At 38.7% G+C, this 24,049-nt stretch overlaps 2 protein-coding genes across 2 annotated transcripts in view; one reads left to right on the top strand and one right to left on the bottom strand.

Annotated features, from left to right (window-relative positions):
- Window positions 1-21,023, bottom strand: part of nudcd1 (NudC domain containing 1) — a 53,577-nt gene extending 32,554 nt beyond the window's left edge. Inside the window, exons 1-5 of the mRNA XM_003447273.5 lie at window positions 20,775-21,023; window positions 19,479-19,633; window positions 16,434-16,619; window positions 11,881-12,064; window positions 9,871-10,059 (exon numbers count right to left, since the gene is read on the bottom strand). Coding sequence (XP_003447321.1) covers window positions 9,871-10,059; window positions 11,881-12,064; window positions 16,434-16,619; window positions 19,479-19,633; window positions 20,775-20,889 — 829 coding nt within the window. The 5' untranslated portion in view covers window positions 20,890-21,023. The remainder of the gene's footprint in view (window positions 1-9,870; window positions 10,060-11,880; window positions 12,065-16,433; window positions 16,620-19,478; window positions 19,634-20,774) is intronic.
- A 159-nt stretch (window positions 21,024-21,182) lies between these two features.
- LOC100694417 (transcription and mRNA export factor ENY2-2) lies at window positions 21,183-22,855 on the top strand. The gene is made up of 5 exons (XM_005452827.4): window positions 21,183-21,313; window positions 21,417-21,491; window positions 21,595-21,665; window positions 21,760-21,834; window positions 22,590-22,855. Exons 2-5 carry the CDS (start codon window positions 21,424-21,426, stop codon window positions 22,664-22,666), a joined length of 291 nt encoding a protein of 96 aa, XP_005452884.1. The 5' UTR covers window positions 21,183-21,313; window positions 21,417-21,423; the 3' UTR covers window positions 22,667-22,855.
- Window positions 22,856-24,049: the final 1,194 nt, after the last annotated feature.

Genomic DNA, 24,049 nt, shown 5'->3' with positions numbered 1-24,049 from the left:
AACACAGAAAACGTAGTATTTATGATAAGTTTTCTTTCCTCTGTATGTGTAGTGTTTTAACAGAACAGCTACCCTCGACAGCCTCAGAGTGATTTTACATAAATGGATCACATGAAGGAAAGAATTTTACCATATTTATCATAAATGATGGAGGAAGCACTAAATTACAGCGACATTCTTGCGACTGTCATCCGTAAAATAGGCCTCATATTTATCTCTTTGCCGTGTAATCTTTGGCCTGCCTCTTTTGCTCCTCCTCCCTTGCAGATTCCAAATAACCACATCTGTATCCTCACCGTATCTCTTATCCATCACCATCTTCTTATCTCTTCTTCTACAGATACTTGCTTTGCTTTTCCCCCCTAGTCTTGACTGAAGATGTTGTTATGCCAGTAGATCTTTAACCTCCTAAGACCCAAACTCTTTCATGGCATGCATTTTTAATTTCTCTTTGCTATTTGGGCTGATTGGAACCTGATGAATGTAAAAACAAAGAATTACGTGAATTTTTTTTCTTTCTGAGAAAAATAAGAACAAGTGGATTTCAGGCCCTTGTAGAGCAAAATTTAGTATTTTGGTCTAGACAACCCAAAATGTGATGTCCACATATGTGGACCCAGGTCCTAGGAGGTTAAAATTTTCCTTAGGCAGTTGTTGATAAAAGTATCTTATCTTTACATACCCTCCTGATTCCACGTTGGAATTACTGAGTTCCAGATGTTCTCCAGCTGTAAGAATGCAGCTCTTGGTTTGCCCATTCTCACTTTTACATCCGTGTCTGTTCCTCCCTGCTTGTAACCAAAAGAATCGACTTCTTCACGCCTGGATTCTACGAGGGTTACTCCTTCTATGTTGGATGCATTTATTTTCCAGTGACAATGAAATGCAATGAAGTATTTCACTTAAATTTAGTGCAATGGTCACTTGCCAAGCTAGCAGTTTTGATATGGATTCAAGCCAGATGCTGACTCATGATTTCTTTAATGCCTCAGTATTGCTATGCTAATACAAGCTTTTATTAATGAAGCGCTGCTCTTCCTCCAATGAAAGAGCTTGCCACATAAATCAAATGATTATCCATTAGCACTAATAGCGTATTTTGATACAGATCCAGATTTATTTTTCAATTTCAATTAGAGTATTTACGCATACAGTAACAAGTAAAAGGAGTCAATTATAATTAGAGCGTAATGTACGTTATGGTAATATGAGGAAGCTGAGGCACCGAACTGCTTTCTTTGAAGGCTTTTTTCACAAACATGACGACCACGTTTCCGCTCCAGCCTGTTCTCACCATTCCCCACAAGCCAACTTTCTGCTGCCTCTGACTCAGCACACATTAAATCTTTGTATTTTTCCTTCAGCTATGACGACGCCTGTGTGGTATGCTATAATGAAACATAACATGAGTCGTCACGGGGAGCGTAACCAGCATCACCAGTAATGCTCAGAACAGATGTACTCTGAATAAAGTGTAAGTCATAAAGAGACAATGTTTGTTAAAAGCCTTGTTGGAGAATAGGTGAACAGCAGGCATCATGTTGTTCTTTAGATTCTCCTCTAAAAGTCCACAGATGCTTGATAAAATGACTTTGGCTTCCAAGAACATAATCATAAATGGCACAAACAATCCCGTCATAAATCTGTTTGCAGCCTTGTGCTTGAATGGCGTTTTCAAGACTTAGACAGAGGTTGTTCACTGATAAATATTTCTAAAATAAAGTCCCTTTGAGTCCTTTTCATCTGTTGCTGATCCAACAGGAGATTTACGCAATATTTTCTTTCAGGCTACAGCTTTTATCCTGTTTTGTCTGTTACCTCAGGTGAAAGGTTTCCACTTTTCTGTAATGCAGCTGCCAGGTATTTAAAAAGCAGCAAAGTACAGCAACCTGATCACTCAGGCAGTCCAACTCATTTCACTTACTGAGAAAACTAAGAAATTACCCAAATCCAATTTAATTTTGTGGCTATTACCACATTAGTTTGGCAAAATATCAATAAAAGTGAGAAAACTAAAGGAAATACTGCTTCTTGTCAAACTGATCATTGTTTATTGCAGGTATTTTTAGAGCACTTCTTGAAACAGCACCTCAAAAGTCTTTACAGAAACCACATGCTCTGCAAAAGACGAGGAAAGAAATATAAGTCCATAAAGGCAAGTTCTTAAAAACACTTTTTAAAATATGGTACAGGCAAAGCTGACCTGACAGTAATGGGCATGGCAGTAACTGAGCACAGGAGCTAAAACAGTAAAAGCCCTCTGGTACTGAACCTGGATGGCGGGACATTTAAGAGCAGCTGAGTGGTCCTGGTTCAGAAATATAAGAAGGTTTGATGCCTTAAAATACTTTCAATGTGCTCAGGAAAATGTTTGAATTCTGAAAGTACAGGCGGCCTCGGCAGGTCAAAAATAATCAGAGGGGAAAATGCTAAATATTGTCAAGTGCATGTCAAAAGCCTGACTCCTTCAAATTGATGTATGTTTTGTCTCTGATTTGACAAATGAGGTTGAGGTTAAAGTTAACCTCCTATCCTTAAACATCTATTTCCAAGGTAGAGAGTCTCCCTCTGATCTCTCCTCCAGCTACTTTCATACCTTTTATATGCAGAGAACATCTTTACCAGTGGTAAGAAATAATACCACTTCGAATTGTCAAGCAGCAAAGTACTGCTAATTGCACACACACACACAGAACACAGCTAAAACCTGAAATTTGTAAATCAATTTATTTAATTAAAGAAATCCAGCTTAGAAAACTCACAGAATATAGAAAAAAACTTTTGTAAATAAGGCTTTTTGTAAATAAGGCAAAACAAGAATGCTACAGACACATATTGTTGCACTGTTTACAGTCCAACATCAGCACCTGTCAGCTACTGAAGGCCGTTTCCATTATAATGATTCTCTCTGCCAGGCCTACAGGCCTACATTTAACATGCACGTGTATGAAAGACATTTTTATGCTTTTCTGATTAAAATGAACAAGCCACGCCTGTCCTATTAGTAATTACCTGCAGCTGAATATCATCTCTTACTCTGTGATTTGCACAGCTCTTAGCAGATTGAGCATGTCACATTGAAATGAACTGACTGCATGAGTTTAGAAAACAGTGCAGCTCTTGTAATTCACACCTATCAGCACTATTTAGGGACTGCACACACATACTTGTTGGTTCCCTTTAGTAAATCTCGCCCTTGCTATCTTGCTATGATTTTGAATGCAGCCCAAAAAAAGGTTGATAATACTTTTTTCCCCATAGACTGTCGTTTGTTGTCTTTCTAACTTCTTTGTCTTCTTCAGGGGTCACCACAGCCCATCATCTGCCTCCATCTCACCCTATAACAATAGCTTCTTTCCCATAGCATCATGGTATAGCTTCAACCCCCTGTAGTTACCACAGCTACCTTTTTCATGCCTTGTTCTTGGAAAATCAGCGCCAGTTCACTCCTTCTCCATTCCCAATGAATCCTCTCACTCACTCTACGAGATTGTGTTAAAACAATCTGGTTAAAAGGTCCACTGCTCTCTCAATTAGACATCTCCCTACCTCATCAGCACCAATCACCTTTTCCCTCTTCATCCTCTTCACAGGTGCTCTCACTTCCTCCTTACTCATCCTCTGCCCTTCTGAATCGCTAACAGTCCTCTATCTGTGCTCTTCTCTCTCGCTCATCATTTCATGCAGATCTTTTTGTTTTCAACCAAATTATTTTATTTTATTATTTTATCTTTCTTTCCTGCATGTATTATATCTCCACTTGATGTTGGTAAGAAATAATGCAGTTTTTAATCCACTAAATTTGCAGCTACACTTGCAAGTTACGTTTAATATTAAAGACTTCACTATGAAAAACATACAACACTCTTAATAATTCTGAATTGAGTTTACAAACAAGCATAGTGTACTTTGTGTCTCTCGTCACGTTTCAAATGAATTGTTGGGAGTTTCATTCATTACTGGCTTCATTCAACCATGTGATTAATCTGTTTGACTGACTGGAAAAAATTGAAATGATCCGATATTTACACAAAAGTAAAGATTAAAGTACGAACGAATGAATGAAAATATATGAAGCAGAACATCATTTTTTTTATCTTTCCTTTCCAGTAAACATTGGAGGCACCTGACATCTAGCTGCCACAAACAAATGCTTCGGAGAGTTAGTTTTAACGATGTCATACTGTTATTTTTTCCCCAGTACTGTTAACAATAAAGAATTTGAAGCCTCACACTTTTGCCTGTATAGTGTTTGTATTTAATTTTGTCTTGGTGCTTTAACACCTGTTCAAACTTTGGACTTTTATAAACTTGCACAGAAGATAAAAATTTGCTTTTGCTTCATAATGAGCACAATTTTAAGTGGGGGACCGTCTCTAACAATGAGGGTTGGGTACACACCCACGACCAGAAGTTTTCATTTGAAGCCTGTGTTTTAAGCTTCCACGCCTGAAGTTGAGAACTAAGTCCAGGGTTATGTGAGTCATTTACAGTGATGCACACTGTGAATCTATCCCCCACAATGACACTGCCAATGTAGAGCTGTCTATAATGCCTTGTGGAGTTCAATCAGATCCACAAAATATCAACAAATTTGCCTCCATGACATTTTACCTAATTTCCAAAACTGATAATCAAGTTAAAGAATCATCAGTTTGACAAGCTGAAGGAGATCCAGTCTGCATCACAGAGGCATAAATGTAAAAGGGACAGAACAAGACTTCCAGGCAGCGATCTAAAAGTCCAGAGGTGCACTGGAAGAAGATCTTGAAGGTGAGAGTGAGGTTTTCGACTATTCCCTTTAACCCCACTTTGTCCTTAATTTAATTACGATTAGAACCGCATGATTTTTCTCAAGCTGCAGTTTCCAAAACATGAGGTGGAAGTGTTTTATTATCATAACAATTAAATTAAAATATTCTTTGCTGTAAGCAACTCTTAGAACAACCAAATCACAATAAAACATGTTTAAATAAAACAGAAAAGCAAGACTAGCATGAGAGAAATCATGTAATTGATGCGCAAACATCTCTGTACCAACCTTCTCATCCATAACAACCATCATAAACAACACACGCTGATTATTGCCAAAGCCTGAGCAATTAAATTGTTCCAGCTATGCAGCATCAAACCAACAGACCTGCTCCATATTTGGCGTAGATGTGAGAAACTAAGAGGTGTTCATTATCACCTTTTGTTGTCAACTGCATCAACAAAGAAACTAATGAGGCAGGAGGAGAGCTGCCAAATCTTCCATTTCATTTTCCGAATCTTCTTTGCTCAGTGTTGATCTTTTTTGTTTATCTGTATTGGAACTGACTCAGCTGAAGTTTAAAATAATCCAGTTTTGTGCGCCTATGCATCACTATAAATGACTGAACTCGAGGTTTCTGGTGTCTTTGTATCGGAATAATCATTAAGTTTCCACCCACTTGTTTGGACATATTCTCTGTCATCTATATACTTTTTCTATATCCACATCTCGTCTCCTTAGCACAGCACCAAGTCACTTCTATCTTTTCTGCTCCCTCTCTCGTCACTTACAAGCCTCTTTGAACATGTCTCCTCTCTTGACATCTAATCCATTACCTTTTCTTCGAAAGGAGAAAGTAAGAGTGCTGATAAAAGGATTGCCTGAAAAGCTGCCATTACTCTGCTGCGGCACCATCAACATGCACTTTGCCCTCTCTGGGTCATGTTGTGGGTTTTTTTAATATATCTTTTGAAGGAGAAGGTAGCTGTTTGTCTGCTTGTTTAGAGGTTGTGAGTATAACGGAGTTTAAAAACAAGAAAAGGGCCCAGATGGATATGAATGTTTAGTTCAAAGTTTTTTTGCTGTAAAGTGGATCTATTATGAGTTTCCTTATTTTCTGTCTATATATGATGGATTCTCATACTAAAGATGGTCAAATTTTCAAATAATGTGTACAAATAATCCCTGTGAAGCAAAAGCTCTGACTTTAAACCGCTCTAAATACTTAAGTTTTAAGGTTTTCTCTATTCTTGGCTCTGTATGATGTCATATTAAAGGGATCGAATGTTGGGCTGACCTTATCCATCATCATAAAGTCCAGGCTCACCTCCATCTCGGCCTCCATCAGACGTTACATATTCAATAATCTCACTGCTCTCCTTGAATGTGTTTTTGTCTCTCTCCCCATTTCTCACCTGTAGGACCGTTGTCCTCTGTCTTTCTAAAGACACAGTCACAGACACGTTTACGATGCCTACGGTTCTTCTTGAAAACAGCCCAAGTTTTCCACGACATTTCCAGCAAATGATAGAGGGCTTTCAAACCAATACAGGAAATGTTCCTACGTTTCATGGCCAATTCAAGCTTTTCTAATAATATTAAAAGAACATTTTGCTGCCTTTTCATCTTCACTTGTTTAATTAATGATTTCGCTGAAAGGCAGAGAGCAGCATGTTCCTGAGCCGACGTCGAGAATCAATCACAACACTTTAAATATCAATATGACACCTTTGACCACTCGCCTTGTCTTAATTGGCTCCCTCACATGAAATATAGAAAAAGAAAATATTTTACTGATGATTGAATTTGAGCCACATTGTGCAAAATGCAGAAATTCCACAGTCAAGGACACTTTATTAGGTACACCTTGTGTTGGACCCTGTTTTCCCTTCTGAACTCTTTTAATTTGTGATGGCAAAGATTCAACAAGGCCACACTGACATGACAAGTTGCTTCAGATCTGGCTGCAAATCCATCCAAAGGTGCTTGTACTGGATTGAGATCTGGTGACAATGAGTCAAAATAGATCCATGCTTTTGTGTTTTTTACACTAAATTCTGACCCTACTGTGAAAATGTTGCAGCACAAATCAAGACTCAGACCAGAAGCACTGATGGTAAAGCTTCCAATGTCACTTTAGTAACCAGGATTAAAAATAAAATGCTGTACTGCCCCTTTAATCAATTAAAAATAACTAACAGGTAATTTTTATAATAATTTAAAAGTGAGTGGATCCTGTATACCAAATAACTTTTTTTCCACTGTCTAAAATGTGAGAACATGCAGCTCCTGAGTCAGAGTTACAGAGTCTGTAACTGTGGAGCAGTGTGCAGACAGGGTTTATTTTCGGCATTATTAATTAAGTCATTCCATTACTTAACTATCTAATAAAAGTATTCATGACTAGTATGCAGCAGGGCTACAGCAAGTCGTCCAAAAAAAAGAAAAAAAAAATCACTCTCGCTGCTGAATTAACTGAACATTTTAGTCAAAGCTCGTCAGCGAGACTGAGAGAATATGCTGAAGGCGTCTCACAGGTCCTGTGCAACAGGAATAAATGGCCTGGAAACACATCTGTGTACACAGACACAGATCACCTGACCTGACAGAGACCTCAGTCTGATTGGGAATATTCTGCTGCCCGCTCAGACGTTTCTATGGCGACAAGTGAACGAGTCGGTTTGCGCATTCAACCAGCAGCTCTGAAAGGTAATGAGCGAAAGAAGTCGACGTGACAAGCAAAAGCAAACGCGTAATGAATCTTAACCAGAAACTGTCCAATTACAGAAAAGGTGGGAAAAGGTGGGAGTGGTGGCAGTCGCACGTCTCATGGTGGGAGGCGGGAATGCCACTCGGATCTTTTATTTCACTTTCTGTCACCGTTTTAACAGATTCGCAGACAGCTTGACTTTCAGGTCAGGTTTCAGACAGAATTCTTGAGACAAAATATAATCATAATAAAAATACATCACTATAAATAGGATAAATGACAAGCCGTGTCAAATAATTTTTTAGTGTTTTCTCACAGTCTCAAGCCTGAGCAGCACCGAGTCAAATGTTCTGATAAGGACAACGTGACTTTTCCTATATTAGGTCTGCACTCTGCACAAATTCTGTTGACAGAGATCACCAGGGTCAGAAACGAGCGGCGGCACTGTGGTAAGGACCGAAAAAAACCCTGAAACAGGACTTCTGTTCCTTGCCAAGAGTTAAAGTTACGTGCACTTCTAAAGCACTCTATACACAACAGCTCCACACAGGTATGTACTATTACTGCTGATTTGGGTTTCTTGCATCTCAACACTCCTTGAAGAAGGTGGATAAAAGAACTTGTTTTTATTAATTAGGATTTATTTTGGAAAGTTAACTTCATGAGATAAAGTTTGTATTTTTCTTATTCTGACACCTCAAATGCAAACACTAAAAAACTAAAAAGGAGGATTGCACTTAGCTTTATTAGATACACAATGCAGTCTAAAGCAGAAACCTCTGAGGAATTAAAAAGGTGAATACAAAATGAAGCCAATACTGCAGTTAGGAGCAAAATACTGCAGTATTGAATTTCAGTTCTTTGAATGGCCAATTAAGCTGGCTGCAAATGTAAGTCCATTCTGATCAACTCTCAGGCCGTGGTGAGTCTGATCAGCAATAATGACGAATCAGTGTTCAGAGACGAGGTACGACAGCGAACGGACTGCTGGACAAAACAGAAGAGATGATTGTTGACTTTAGAAGATCAGGGGTATCCACTCTCTGCCGAAAATATTGTAAAGACCATGAAATTCCTCAGTGTTCACCCGTCAAAAACACCAGCTTAATAGCCAAGAAGGACCAAGAGCGTCTCTCCTGCAAAGGCTGAGCAAAGTCCGTCTCCTACGCCCCCAGGCCTGTCGAGAGGTTCCTGAGCAGCTGCATCACTAGTATGGAAACTGCACAGTAACAGATCTCAAAGCACCCTGCAGTGCACAGCGAGAACAGCTGAGAAGATCATCTGAGGCTCTCTTCCCTTCATCACACACGTTTATTTTTCACACAAACTGCATTCGAAAAACCCACCAGCATTGTGGATGACCCCACGTACCCCTCACATAAACTTTTACCCTCCTGCTATGTGTGGAGGTACCAAAATATTCAGGCCCTCACTGCCAGACTGTGTAACGGTTTGTTCCCTCAAGTCATCAGACAGCTCAATACTCAGGAAATGGACTGTGCATGTGTGTGTGCACAGACACACATACACACATAGACTTCACTAAGTATTTGTACTCTGTAATATATTTTAATTATATATTGGTATTTTTAATGTTCTGTGTAGCCTTATATATCGCACCGTGTGGTCCCGGAGGAATGTTTTTTAATTTCAAGAAGTACTGTATTATCTGTATGTTACCTATATAGTATACCTCGATTCAATAGTACAAATTCATGAATCAGTCTGACTGCATCTTGATTCACAATAAAGAAACAGACAGACAACATCACTATAGACCCATCACACCCCAGGCACAACCTGTTCCAGCTTTTTCCCTCTGGTAGGCACTACAGAGCACTGTGCACCAAAACAAGAAGATCTCTGTACCGCTTCTTTCCACAGGCCGTCACTCTGAGGAACACTTATATCACTCATACTTTGCCTTTACTAAAACATCCCCTATACCTGCTGCTGAACTAAAGCTGCTGTATATAGTCTTTGTTGTGCATACCTGTACAACTGTGAAGTTCCCATATATATGCTGTATATGTGGTATCCATCCCTTATTTATTCCATAATGTATTCCAACATCTTTGCACCATTCTGCACCATTGCACATATAAATATACTAAACATGTTGTTATTACCCTACTGTCTGTTGTCTCTTGTGTTAAGTACATTAAAAACAAAAGGAGAAAAAAGGGGCTTAATTCCTTGTGTGTGTATGCATACTTGCAACTAAGATGATTATTGCTATGATATTGTTGAAATGACACTCAAAGCTATTTTACTTGATTTTAAATAAGCACCTTTAGAGCCTGAAACAAAGGTTGCTACTTGTGCATTTAATGGTATAACAGCAGGCGCTGCGTAATATTACTCAAGCTGCTCGCTGGCAGACTTCCCAGCGCCACCTTTTACCCACCTGTCTTCTCCACCTCCATGGGCTCTGGCTCAGGCTGTTCCACAGGTCGGCCGTCCACATGTGTAAAAACGAATGGCTTCTCTGATGCCAGCATCAGTCCCTTCCCTTTGGGCTCCAACGCTGCATAGTGAGGAACCGACTTCCCCCTGAGGACCCTCCTCTTCTTCACCTCATACTTTTTCTCCTGACCTGCGTGTGGAAATCAAAGGACACAGTGACCCCTGTGTAAAGTAATCTTTTCTAAACTCAGACGGAGACCAGGAGGAGTAGAAAAACATCTCATGTCAAGAAGCACTGCATGTACAGAACTCCCAGCAGTCCTTACAGAGCGTGCTCAAACCACTTATATTAGAGGGGATTGTTTACTTCTGTAGGTATTTTGTGCAAGTTATTAGATTTTCAAAAGATAGAGAATGTGCCTGCAACCTGATAGTCAAGCAAAGCAACTGTATCATGGTTCCTTTCCCTATTGTTGGTTTGTTTTAATGGATAATGATGTCATCTTAAGGATAATGCACATTTCTCTGCTTTTCTCAGTTTTTTTCCATTTACTCAGTAACTGCATCTTGGTGCAAGGATAGAAGGATGTGTTGAAACTTTTAAGTGTAAGCTTTATGATCAGTCTGTAAGTTTATACTTGTATTTTTTAAGTTAAAAGTTCATTTCAAATGTAGCGTTTATTCTATATCATCTCAAAATTACCAGTTTGAATGACTAAATTGAAATCTCTCTTTCATGGACAACTGAGCTTCAGATTCAAAAAGCTGGAACCTGCAGCTGTTTATCTGCAGAATATAAAAAGGAGACCTTGTAACAAGAAGGCAGTCCATTTGCTAAGCCAACAGGAAAAAGAAATCTGTGTGGAAAGTGAAAAAGCAGCTCCTGGCTATTCTACATTAACATCATCCGCCACGCTGCCCTTCAGTAAGACCTTTCTGCTGCTCCAGTGGTTCTACTGGGCAGCTTCCAGGCTTGGGTTTGTGAATGTGAGCAGCACAGATTATCTCTCAGTGAAGAAATCATGAATAACTACTAAATGAAAAACATATACTCACTTTTATATTTTAGTATTTACATCTGGTGGCATTTTTATTAATACATGCATATATATGTTAATAAAGTATGTAACTGTCATAGTGAGAAGGTTTTAGCAGTTTTACCTGTTGGTTTTAATTCATGAATCTTTTATATTTCTAAAAATAAGCAATTTTTTTGTTAACTATGTATTTAGCGCTATTATATTTTAGCCTAAAATAGTTAGTTAATAGTTAGTTTGTGATATTACTTATTTTCTGGTTTTAAGTGGACAGCAACACTCTTGACTTTGGGAATGGCTGTTTTATTACATGAAAAGTGACACTTCACAAAAGGTGGCTTTTTCCTGTGCTTTTTCCCAGAAACTGATTTTTAGACTTCCCCTTTGGATTGGTGTTATTATTTTGTGGGCCACCAGTCATATGTTTGAGGGGCTGGTGCCACTCCAAGTCCCCATTTGGCCATGTTCCTAGCCCAGACCAGATAGCCTTGATTAGCATTAGCAAAATTAAGGTTTAGTCAAACAGTGAGATACTAAATAAGCAGTAAAATATTAAGCAAATATCAAAGGGATGCATCTTTAAATCCAACAAAATGAAGAAGGGACTCTCGAAAGGCTGTTGTTTTTTTCTACACAATATTTGACTCATTAGTCACGGTGGTTTTCTTTTTCGGCAAGCACCGAGGACTTTAATGAAAATCTTTCTTGCCAATGTTTGCTTCAGAGTGCACTAATCTCATCTGGGACATAATATTTAAAGTCCATTAAAGGAAGAACATGACTAATACGCTATTACGGTTTAATTAACAAGGGTTTCAGTTTTCTACTGAAACACTGTTAACAGAAAAAAAGGAGGAAAGGAAATTAAAATTAAATCACAGGCTTGAAACTGATATACTAATCATTCATGACACACTGGTCTTATCTTACTTCATGCTCGATTATCATACTCAGTCAATCATCGCACCACCCACCTTGTCCTGCAGTGTTGGCGACTGTGATCCACTCGAGAGACACTGAGTATCCACTTCCTTTGGTTTCCTCCGGGTCTTTCTGGACACGGAGCAGCAGAACCTCCATGCTGTGAACGCCAGCCTGGACGTGTGAGACGCTGTGGAGGATGGTGAAAGGTTCCCCCAGGTCTTCATTGAACAGTGGCTGCAGGCACAGTAACAGGATGATTTTTAGGAATCTAACAGGGTACTGCTGCCAGTATGGGAGAAAAAACTGTCACCAGAATTTTTAAAATGTAAAGATCCTCTTGTACAGATATGCTAAGATAAAACCAAGTGATTTAAAGTAAATGATCTGTAGTGCTACCAACACTCAGCCTCAAAATCCTACATCAAGTTGTTCTCAAGTTATCGTATTCACAAGATTTTCAGGTAACTTGAACTCTGACCTCTGAGGTTGAGGTCAAAGTTAAAGGGATTCAAGCTCATACAAGGTTTTTGGTTTTTAGTAGATACACCTATGGGACCAAAATCCTAGGGGACTTCCTTCTTAAGTTATTGCATTTACTCAGAAAACTTGACCTCTGACCTTGAGATCTAGGTAATTGAAATTCAAACTTGTCGTGGATTTTTAGTAAACACTCCTGTGGCATCAATTGGAAGCTCCTACACTGCCTTGTACTCAAGTTATCGCATTAACAAACTTGGTTGTCTACGCTGCCCACCTGCCTGATGGCGTGACATCAATACCGCACCAGGGTTTTATGGCTTGGAGTTAAAAAAAATAAGAGAATTAACCCATTTTTACACATAAACCCAGGAAAATCAGGTACAGACATTGTCCAACTTTGCTCTTTTTCACACGAATGTAGATCGTATACTTCACACGTTTCTCACTACTGAAACTTTTTGGTTTGGTTTTTGAAAGGAAGTTGTTAGGTTAGTGCCTGCAGTGCACAATACGTGTACAAGACCAATGCAAGGTTAGAATACATGTATGTTCCAATTCGACTGCACTGAGTATTTGTAATCTCTCATGCAACACTGTCGGCTGACTATTAGAAAACTCTACAAAAGCGAATTGGGACAAGAGCGGCTTATTACCTCAGCTAACAGTTTTATAAAGAACCACAAATGGCCAGCCATTCAGAGATGGATAAGTTTCTACAAAAACTCAAAGTTATTAACACAAAATTGTAAGTATGCCATACGAAAGGCAGCACAGATGATAAAAGTAAAGTTTGTGACCACTGCTCAAGGTTAGTCGGTGAAGCCTCAGGCACACAATCTTCGAGACCACCAATCCCGGCTGATTGGCGAGTGGTTGCTGAAGGTTGCTGGCAGTCATTATGTGAAATTGGTGGCTAAGAGATTATAGGGTGCTGCAGCAAAAACCTTCTCATGATAGCTCTGACTGCTAGTAGATTGCCACAGTCGCCCATAATTTAATGGAAGATACTGAGTGGTTTGTCAAAACTTCAAATAACCTTCAAATCACAGGCGATCAAAGAAGTCTGTTAGCAATCAAAGCAATCACGATGACATTTAGAGTTGTAGAGGTATTTGCAACCAATTTCATCTAGTGAGAGAAAGCAACCACTGGACTGCCAGGGATCACTGAATAGTCTCTATACCTGTGTCACCTACTTCCTAAAACTCCAACTACTGTATATTCACATTGAGCAAGTTAAAGAAATCAGTCGTGCAGCTACAAGCGAACAAACTATTTAATCTGCCACCCTGCTTTCATTGAGATTTATTTTGTTATTCAGTTCAAGCCTCTGTTACCTCTGCTTTATATAATCAATTCCTGTCCCAGACAGTCTGAATATTTGCCATCTACATTTAAATCTTCATCGCAATTTTTGTTAATCATTTGAAACAAGTTAAAATGCAACCGGAAATGTAACGCTTAAAAAGTCTAAGCAGAGCTGTATTGTCTCCTAAACATAAGACTAGAATAGCTTTTGAATGAATTGACCAAGCAGAGATTTATCCTTGCATTATCTTTTAAAATGGAAGAAATGATAAAACGCAAATAGTTATACATATTAGTAGCTATAGGCACATGAATATAGCTGTGAGATGTTTTAATGGACCATCAAGTGTTGCTAAATGGCTTTAAATGGTCTATGCTGCACTCGAAAACTGAGACATTTCTCTTTATTCTTCCAATAAAATGCTAATTCAAGCTAGTATTTCTAAATCAGGGTCTTCAGCTGTCTGGTTGAAGAAGATGATGTGATCCCAAGAAGCCCAAATTGAATGCATAAATATCTGGCTTATGAGACACTTTATTATTGTACATATGAAACACACACACACTAACACAGACTGAGAGATGCAGTGTGCTTTGGCTGGTATCCCTAAGTGCTGAATCTTAAAAATAGAACTCTAGACGTCGGTAACTCGAGGGTTTAAATCTTCATTATAAATTCCAGTCTTGAACTTTGCCTTCACAAATGCATCAAGTGTCCCTGTTCAGAGAGGGAACTCTCATTTGTAACCATTCCCCACTGCATGCTTGTTAACAGCATAAAGCGCACAAAGACTCATCAAAGACTTGCTTCCTTACAACTACAACTTCAATTTCCAAAGCCCGACCAAGCTTTTTAAACACACAAATTGGTGCGAACGCTTGAATTTCCATACCGGCTGAAAAATGCTTGCTCCAACAATATCCTGTGGGGAATAATTAGACATTTCATAATCCAAAAACACAATTATTGGCTATTAACTTATTAATAAACTTCTTGACTTGGATATTCAGTTTAATGAAGTCTGATACATTTAAATATTTTAACTTTAAAGAGTACCGACCCTTTAAAATCTGCTCTCAAAGTAAAATCTACCTGTATTTTTCAGTGGTCCTGAATGTAGAGCCCATAAAGAGGTAACAGAGTATGTTCACAATGGATGCAGAATTTTTAAAAGCGGTTCAATAACATCAGTGTAGCTGATCCACCATTATAAGGCTGTTATTTACTCTCTAAATTACAGTTTTGACTTGGTTTTTCAAATCTCACTCTGGCCAAAGGAGGATTTATTTTCATTTAAAAATTATCCCAGGTGTCTGTTCGTCATGGAGCCCAAGGCTGTCCTTTTTGGCCTTTGAGTTACTACTTACTGAATGTGAAATTTTTAGAGCACCATCTGCCATGCTCACAAAAAAAGACATTTTTATTACGAACAAATCGAGTGAAAAGATGGAGCCTTACAAAGTGTGACCATGTCTGAATACTCTCCAACTTGCCCATCTCGCTGTGATTTTCACCCAAAGCCTTTCGCTTCCTACTGAAGTCCACTCTTGCAAACATATAGTTTCAGTTCTAAACAGACTTCAAACAGCCATAGTTTTTTGTATAATTACTTTAACTCAATCAGGAATATAACATTCTTCTTTACTGACACAATCTTCTGTACACGTTCATTACTATACACGAAAGACTGATACAACCCAAAGGGACCACAAACCAAGTAAACACTACTAGGTAAGATGTGGCAGAAAGCTACAGCTATCTGTGTCTTCAACCATCAGCACTTTAAAGTAATATCTTTATATTATTTTAATATTCACCCTTGTGCGTTTGTCATTAAAGGTGAAATCAGCTGTAGAGGCGAGAAACTTTCATTATACCAGTCCAGGCTGTAAACTCAAGTTCACTGTACACTCAGCTGTACTGAGCAGGGCTGTTCCTGGTCACTTCATGTTTATTATAAGAGTTGCATGAAACTATTAATCACAGTCCTATAAATCAATCAGTTTTTAAGTGTCACCATAATGTTGCAAACAAACACAGTGTCAGATTAGTTTGCAAAGGATGGCTAAGCTTACCAAATTAGATTTTCTTTCCTTCGGCTGCTTGGTTGTACTGTATTCCAGTTTATTCTGACAAAGCTAAGAATAACACATTTAATCAAGCAGTATTTCTGGTACCGACTGTCCAGTCAACTAATACTTTATTTAACTGGAATCCTTTTTGAAAGGCCACCATCTGCTGACCAAGTTGGCTTTCCTTTTAGACCAAGAAGCTACGTCCATTTCTCTTATATAGTTTATTACCGTCACCAGCAGAAGTGTCTCAACCAGTGGCCGAAGCTATATTAATCCACTCATTTCCTTAACCAATTATTCAACTAGGACCACAGGTACATTAGAGCCCAGGAACAGGTCAAGTTATGCCCAATAATTAATGTCTAATTATCTTTTGACTGACTACTAACCCAGCTTCTCTTGTGCAGTACTGACAAAGATATTTAGTGACTCAAAATTACATCATCAGAGATATTTGGACATTCAAAACACCTCCAATCTCGCCCAGTTTTGACCTAATTTATGACAGCTGTGAACACGCCAATGAGCTAGTGACTAACTGACTGAACAACTGTCAGTTACAAATGCTAATAATTAGTGGTGTTAAGCCAAGAAAGCAGAAGAAAAAGCAGCACCAGTATTACAATAGTACACGGAGGGAATTCAGGTTTGTGTCTTTTTACCTTCACTTCCACGGCAAAAAATATCTCAAACACGTTTGTGCGTCACTTACAGCAGTAAACAGAACATCTATACTTACTTCCCACTTCATATGGGAGCTGTCTCCCCTCTTGCCGGTGCGGAGGAGGTACAGTCGACCGCTACCATCTGACAGAGCTGCCCAGGTCGCCGAGGTCAGGCTGAGGGAGGCGCAAAGACGATCCTCGCACTGGCTGGACTCGACGGTTACACGGTAGACCTCTCTCGGCTTCCCCAGGGCGGTGTCCTGAATTCAGAACACAACACACCCGTAAGCCAGTACTGCATTCATAAAAAAAAGATTAGGCCATTTAGATTCATTCATATCTGCAGAGGAAATCTCAGTGTGCTGGTGTATGAGAATGAAACAAAGAAACAACTGAAAAATGCCTATTTTAATATGTCAAAGTGCATGTTCTGTCCAGTTAAAACAAAAAAAATACATTTATAATATGTTAACACCAATTACTGTACTGCTTTGACTGTTAAGGGGAGGAAGGATGGATGAATGGAATAATGACTGGATATCAAGTAAGCTCATTTCAGTGCTATAGATGGAGAACAACATGGCAAAACTGATTTTGTCACCACTTCAGTTTAGCATAAGAAACTATTGTAGGATATTGGGAAATATGTGATGCATGCATTCTTACAGCTAACATCCAATCAAACAATAAGTAGTACAGTCATGAATCACAAAGACTCAAACACAAGACGTTTAATAGGCGGCTCAACTCCAGGTTGCTGCTTCCATCCCATAAGAGTTTTACAGTAAGTATCTGGGTGGAAGATATAAAGTCCAAATGATTTTGCATTAATTTCTTATTGTCTAAAGTCTTATAATCTAAAGAATGGTACAATGAGTAAGAGAAAACATGTACCCATCAGGGACAGTTAGCAGCTGTCATGTGGCCACTCGTGTGATTCAACAATCTGAAAGCCTTATTAGTAATAGATAGATATGCCACCACATGAGCATCACAAATTGAGTGAAGACACCGTTTTTCAAAAGGACTGTGGAGAAGCAACCCCGTTGTTGCCATGGAGCGTGGCACGGCACATTATATCGCTATCTAATGTACGATGCACCTTTGGTATCACTTTCTCCAGCATCCGTGTCGTTAATGCCCTGAAACGGAGTGTGAAACCTCTATGTGCAATGTGCCGAGCAACCGAGCACAAAAGGCTGAAGGATGATAATTATCATGTGATCACTGTAATTAGAATTTGAGCAACACTTTTCCATAAATTTCATTTAATGGTGCCACTGAAAGCCAGAAACACTGTCTCGCAGGATTACAGTGTGATGATCATCAAAGAAAAAAAACTCCAATGAGACACCAATTATGTCTAATTATGGTCAATGATGACTAAGACATAAAAGAAGGCTCGATTGAAAAGGTCATGAGAACGATTTTGCTCCTCATCTCAACATCTTGGTACGGGGTAACAATACCAATCAGAACCTTGAGTCAATTATATAATCGCTCCTGTGATTAACTGGAGACCTACAAGGGCTCATCCAAACTTTATGTGCTCGGGTGATTCATACGACAGACAAAAGACTGCACAGAAAGTTGTGTTTCAGACTAAATACTAAGAGCCACGTTTATTCTGACGTTTATTATTTTGCATCTTGACCAAGGAAAAAAAAGGTTAGAAATAATATTATATAATTTAACATAACTTTTAAAACTCTTGTGTTTCACAGACATCCTTTCTCTTCCCTCAACCTGCTGATGCTCAAGTGTTTGGTCACCACCTACTGGCACATCAGGCGCATAAAAATCCTTCATTGAATACACCATCACAACATCAGGCCCATAATATGAAACGTTATATAATGGTAACATAAAACAACACTGTAAAACAAAGAGCTCCTAAATTTGCCTAAAAACATTTGCAAAGACTCCAAACTTGTGATTTAGGAAACTCTCAGATTACGTAAATTCCCATGGTGAGAGTTAGATTTCAGGTTAAATCCATTTGCCATGATGGTAAATTTAATAATTGATCTAAATTATTATAATAAGTAAAATTGTTCAGATTCTATGATTTACTGCTATAATACGAGGGAGATCATCATGTCTGTGAACGCTCTAAGATGTGAAAAATAAAATAAACTGCTTCACAGCATGAGGCTGTGAAAGCTATCTGCGTGATTGCTCTGCTGATGAAGGTTGGGCAGACCCAACTTGCATTTTTCCAGCTCCAAAACACTTTAGTGATGATGATTTTGTCAATGCTGAGTTTATTATTAGATGTAACAGAATACTGACTACAGTCTTTACCCATGAAACATGTAACCTGCAGCTTTAATCACCTCACTGTTATTCTGAATTTGGAGCACAGACTAATGGCACTAATGTATGCACAAGACTGACCTGTGGCTTGTTTCTACAGCTGCCAAACCACTGTTATTATGCTGGCAAGTTAACTACCATTAGTCAGCTGTAATTAACCACACAGTGTAATGTTAGACTCTGTTTGTCTTAAGTGTTACATCAAATTGTATTCCTCTAACGCTTAAAAAGATAAATTAACCTTATTATGCAAAGCGCAAAGATTTTATTTAATCAACAGGGTGAAAAAAAAGTGGCAAAGCTTCTTCTTTCTGCCAGTTTCTCCTCTGCTTAAGGAACTCCTAAGTAAGTCCTTCTTTTCACTCCACACAGTTTTTTTTATCTTAGAAGCAAATGCTTTGTGAATAACTTTCACCTTTTCAAGATTTAGTTGTAACTTTAGCGAGAAATTCTTAGAAATTAAGAAAAATGTTGGCACTAGGAGCTAGTTTTATGAATATCAAAGATTTTTTATTAAGATCGGTGATTGCTCTCTTATGGTGTTTTCACCCTTGATGTTCTCTTCCAGATCACTTGATGACCTTACATACTTGTGTTTTTGTTTGTTTGGTGTCTTTTTGCATAGGAAAAACTGCAAGCACAATTACCATGTTCGTGTGTGGAACAATGTGCATCATCACATAGAAAATAGTGCAGGTGTGAAAACACCTTAGACATCAATGGAGGGGCAACAATCATAAACAGGCCGAGGAATATAGACTTCCAAAAATAACCCCAAAAAACAAGAGGATTTGCAAACTCACCAGAGTGACGGTGAGATTGAGGACCCGTCCTTTGCAGTCCACAAAGTAAACACTGTCCTCATACCAGGGGTCTAAATGCAGGTAATTATACATCCCAAAGGCACGCATATGTTCCAGGGTGTACTGAGTGTCCTTCAGCTTGACCTCCTCCACGGCTGCGGCAGATATGAAAAAGAAAAGATTAAATACGGCAGTAATCAAATTTCTGTTATTTATGTTGTTACTTAAAAAGCAGTTTACCCTTCTGCCTTTCCTACAGTTGCTTTGTGGAAAGTGTTACATATATCTTAACATATCTTAATATTTCAACATTTTACTCTAAGATGAACTATCGGTGACAAAAAACTGCAATTAACTATTTTTTACAGCTACTATTTGTCTGAATTGTTCCCACTAAATAAAGTATCGTGTTTTTTTTTTAAAGCACATTAATCACCTTGTAATATGCATGCCTGAATCTACTGTGAGTGGATGTCTGTGCAAAGTGTAAGCACCTTTTTATATCAGTAAGATTGTATCCAAACCAATGTTATAATGAATTCTCCTGTTAGGTACAAACTTCATAGATTGTTGATTTTCGACCCACACTAGCTGTTTTATAAACTGGATAAGAGACGTAGTAGAAAACACTTAGATGCAACTCTGGTGAGCTCAGCTGGCCTGAGTTTCGATTAAAAGGAATTAGCAAGCTTTGGTATATGATTATGCAAAATTTTAAAAATGCTGCTCTATTTCCATCCCTTATCGTTTTAATCACTAAAGTACATATCTGGATCAGCAGCCCCACTAATTTGGTATTGCTCAAACTGAAGTTAAGAGCTTGAAGTTAAAACATGTATTACAAAACTAACCTTATAACATCCCTATGATTGTTTTTAAGTTATTTAAGATTGGTGCACTTGACTTGTCCTGGCAATATAAATGAGTTATGTATGTGTATGAAGAACAAATTGTAGTAATTAGTCACTTCAGCGTTAATCTGTTAATTTTCAGTGGTTTAAACTATGCTAATGTTCAGATTTTTCTTAGTGATCGTGTGAAAGCTCATTAGGTTACAGTGGTGGACCTTAAGATCTCATTGTGAGCCACTGAGCTACAGATACAGCTGCCAAAATATTATGTAGCATCAACAGCTGACGTCGTGACGTAGTGACAGCCAATAAAATGTCTGAGATAATTTCAAATAACTTACATTGCTATTCCTATTTAGTGTTATACTGGACAGAAGTTATACTGGACCTTTCTCAGGGCTAGGCTAGCACACTTGCTAACTGCACTGCATTAAGTTTTTCTCACCAGCATCCAGCTCTATGTTGTACGTCGGTATGGCGTCCAAGGATAACCTGTAACTCTCAAAGTTTGGGTCCAACAGGTCTCTGTTGACCTTCAATGAGTAGTTAGACGCAGTCATGTCTTTTTCAATGAGACTGGCTTATTCACAAGTTGATGACAGCCTGTGTGCAGCAAGAGGAGGAGGGTGATGTGTAGCCAGCGTGATACACGTTTCCTGTGTTTTCGTCATTGTTTTCTCACACGGAGCTATTTTACGGCGGACAAAACCTCCCAGGGCGCAGGGGAAGTTGAGTCCTGAGCTAATCTCTCTTGAAATGCTTAAGTAACTGATTTAATTTAGTGTTTTCAGTTTAAATGTATTGTATTATATTTTTCGTCATTAAACAGGTATTTTGAACACTAATGAGACTATCATTGGTTATTCAGGTTGACGTTGAAAGATTAACCACTCCAAAGCCGGAACTTTTAAGCGTTAAACGTTTTTAGACGGTTCCGTTGTGTAAAGGGACCTTATGTTCCCCAGCTGATCCTTCTCGATAACGGTAGCGGCTACCTGATAGGGAGCTAAATTAGACATTATAATATATGTTTTTATTATACTCTTGCGTCCAAGCTGACTGTGTCGGTGTGTGTGTTTAATTTCAGGCGGATCATGAGCAAAGATTCCCAGATGAGGGCTGCAATAAACCAGAAGCTGATAGAGATGGGGGAACGGGAGCGGTAAGCGAGTCTTTCACTGCAGTGATTTGGTGCTGGATGGTTTGGCGTGGTTTTGAATTGCACATATTAAGTCACATAATGTGAATTAAATGTGTGGCCGCAGGTTGAAAGAGTTGCTCAGAGCGAAGCTGGTGGAGTGTGGGTGGAAGGATCAGCTGAAAGCACACTGCAAAGGTATTTGACTTGTGCTTATGTTAGTGTCCGGCGATGATGTCGTGGTGCTATAAAAACAAAAGTCACTAAAGTCATTACCTCCCGTTTGAGCCAGATGTGATCAGAGAAAAGGGCCTGGAGCATGTCACAGTGGAGGACCTGGTCACAGAGGTCACACCAAAAGGCAGAGGTACAGTACAGATGTTCAAACACAACAGCAGGGGGAGGAAGACTGTTAGAAGTGATGAGCATACTCATTTGCTTCGTTGATTTAGATGTACAAGTCAATTTATTTATTTAGCACTGCACATCATCTTTATCCCTAATACATCTTTGTGCATGCTAACTAACAAACTGCTAATGTTGTAGGTCAGCACTACTTATTGATTACAGCTCTTACGATTTCAGGTTTCCCTGATATACAGTCTTGAACCACCCCTCACTTCTTTATATTTTTCTTCCAAGGAGCCAGATGCTGTATTTTCTCTAAACTGTTTTAAACTGGTCTTCAGTAGTAGTTCTTCAGACCTTCTGAAGGTCTTTCAGAGTTTTTCTTTGGACATTTACTGCCCATTTGAAGAACACTTTCAGATGCCTCAGTCATTTTAAATGAGCTTTAGCCTAGAGAAGATGGCAGTGTTTCTGGATCATTTTCCATTATTCGTGCATATTGGATATTGGATATTAACCATTATTCGTGCATGGCATGGTGATTTCTGGAAATGTTTCTGAGCTTCGTAGGAAGTTGTAGAGGGAGCTGGTGCCTCTTAAAAGTCATATTTTATCTACCAGGCCAACATTATAACATACATAGAAAAAATATTAGAAACAGCTGACAGGATGACAACTTCTGACAATAAAAGTATCGTGTTGTGTGAGTATGTAAGTTTCTATTCTGTGTTCTGACTTAATCTCTCTTCATCTCTTCATCTCTTTCCTCTGCAGCACTCGTACCAGACAGTGTGAAGAAAGAACTCCTCCAGAGAATCAGAGCTTTTTTAGCTCAACATGCAACCTTGTGAATGACACAATTCCCTTTTTTGTTTGTTTGTTTGTTTTTACTCACTGTTGATCCACGAGTGAAATCCAAACTGTTGTTTATTGTGTTCATTTTAGTGCTAATTTTATTTTGTATTGTGTGTTTTCATATTGATTTTTAGTTTATGCTGCAGTTTTGGAGAAGAAAAATAAAGTCATGCCTATTTTGGTCATTCTTGTTGTAATTGCTACCTGTCTGGTTGATCCAAACCCAAAAGTGCAGACAGATTAAGTCTTAGTGAAAAAGGCAGTGGACACCCTCGACAGGTCCCCAGTCTGTCGCCCATGTCGAAAAACCAAAAACTTATAATTGCATCTCAAACTTTGAATTATTTACAGTTGTTGAGAAAATACACCCAGAAGTAATAATGTTGATTGGCAGTAGGTTTTACGGATCAGGAGTTAATAAAAAATGATCTGGTCTTAAACATGTCTTGAAATTAGATAAATATTATCTCAGATAAATAACAAAACAAAACTTGCTGCACAAAATACAAAAAGAGTGTGTGAAAAAAAGTACATCATTACTGCCTCCATAGGAATTAAGAGGCTAAGTAGCTGCTAATCAAATGCACTTGAATAGCTGATCATCAGCAAGTGTGAGCACCTCTATAAAAGTAGAAGTTTTGGCAGTTCCCTGCTCTGGAGCTTTCCGGTGTGTTAATGCAGTGCCAAGGTGGAAGGACATCAGCAATGATCTCGAAGAGCACTTGTTTCTGCCCATCAGTCTTGGAAGTTTGTAAAGGATATTTCTAAATAATTTGAAGCTCATCATTCTACAGTGAGAAAGATTAGTCAGTCACAAGTGGAAAACACGTAATGGAGACATCCCAGCAAATTTTGATATAAAACTTTGATATATGAGCTACATCTCAGACTCTACAGGCCTCATTTAGCTTGTTAAATGTTAAATTCTCAATTCTGCTGTTCATACTGCCGTAGTGCAGGCAAAATGAAAGGGTGTTTGTTCAGGGTCTTAAAAATATTAGAACACACACAAACATCATGCAACCACCCTGCCCTGCACAATCAGACACACATGCATCCCAGACGCATCACTGTAAAATAGTCTCTTTAAAAGAAAAAAAAGATAACTATATAAATAAAGAACTGAGTAAGAAAGATAACTAATTAAAACTAATTCTAAAGACTCCTGGGTATGATAGTGTACATAACCAAATCAACAGTTCAGCATTCTAACAGCTTGTGGGAGGAAGCTGTTGGAGGCTTTTATAACCGTTTGCCTGATGGCAACAGTTCAAAGAATTGAGGGGGGGTGAGGGGTCCTTTATGATTTTCAGTGCCCTGCTCCTGCTGTGGCTCTTGAAAAGGTCTTAGACAGAGGGGAGGGAAACTCCAAGGGCCTT

This window comes from Oreochromis niloticus, linkage group LG22 (genome assembly GCF_001858045.2).
Source record: "Oreochromis niloticus isolate F11D_XX linkage group LG22, O_niloticus_UMD_NMBU, whole genome shotgun sequence".
NCBI classification, from domain to species: domain Eukaryota; kingdom Metazoa; phylum Chordata; class Actinopteri; order Cichliformes; family Cichlidae; genus Oreochromis; species Oreochromis niloticus.
Note: the sequence above shows the minus strand (reverse complement) of the source record. Positions and strands in the feature narration are given on the sequence as shown.

Bases quoted from the DNA above. Each gene is read 5' to 3' on its own strand.
- LOC100694417 (XM_005452827.4), top strand. From the start codon at position 21,424: ATGAGCAAAGATTCCCAGATGAGGGCTGCAATAAACCAGAAGCTGATA. The intron at 21,492-21,594 runs GTAAGCGAGTCT...GTGTGGCCGCAG, and splicing joins GAGATGGGGGAACGGGAGCG to GTTGAAAGAGTTGCTCAGAG. The intron at 21,666-21,759 runs GTATTTGACTTG...CGTTTGAGCCAG, and splicing joins GCTGAAAGCACACTGCAAAG to ATGTGATCAGAGAAAAGGGC.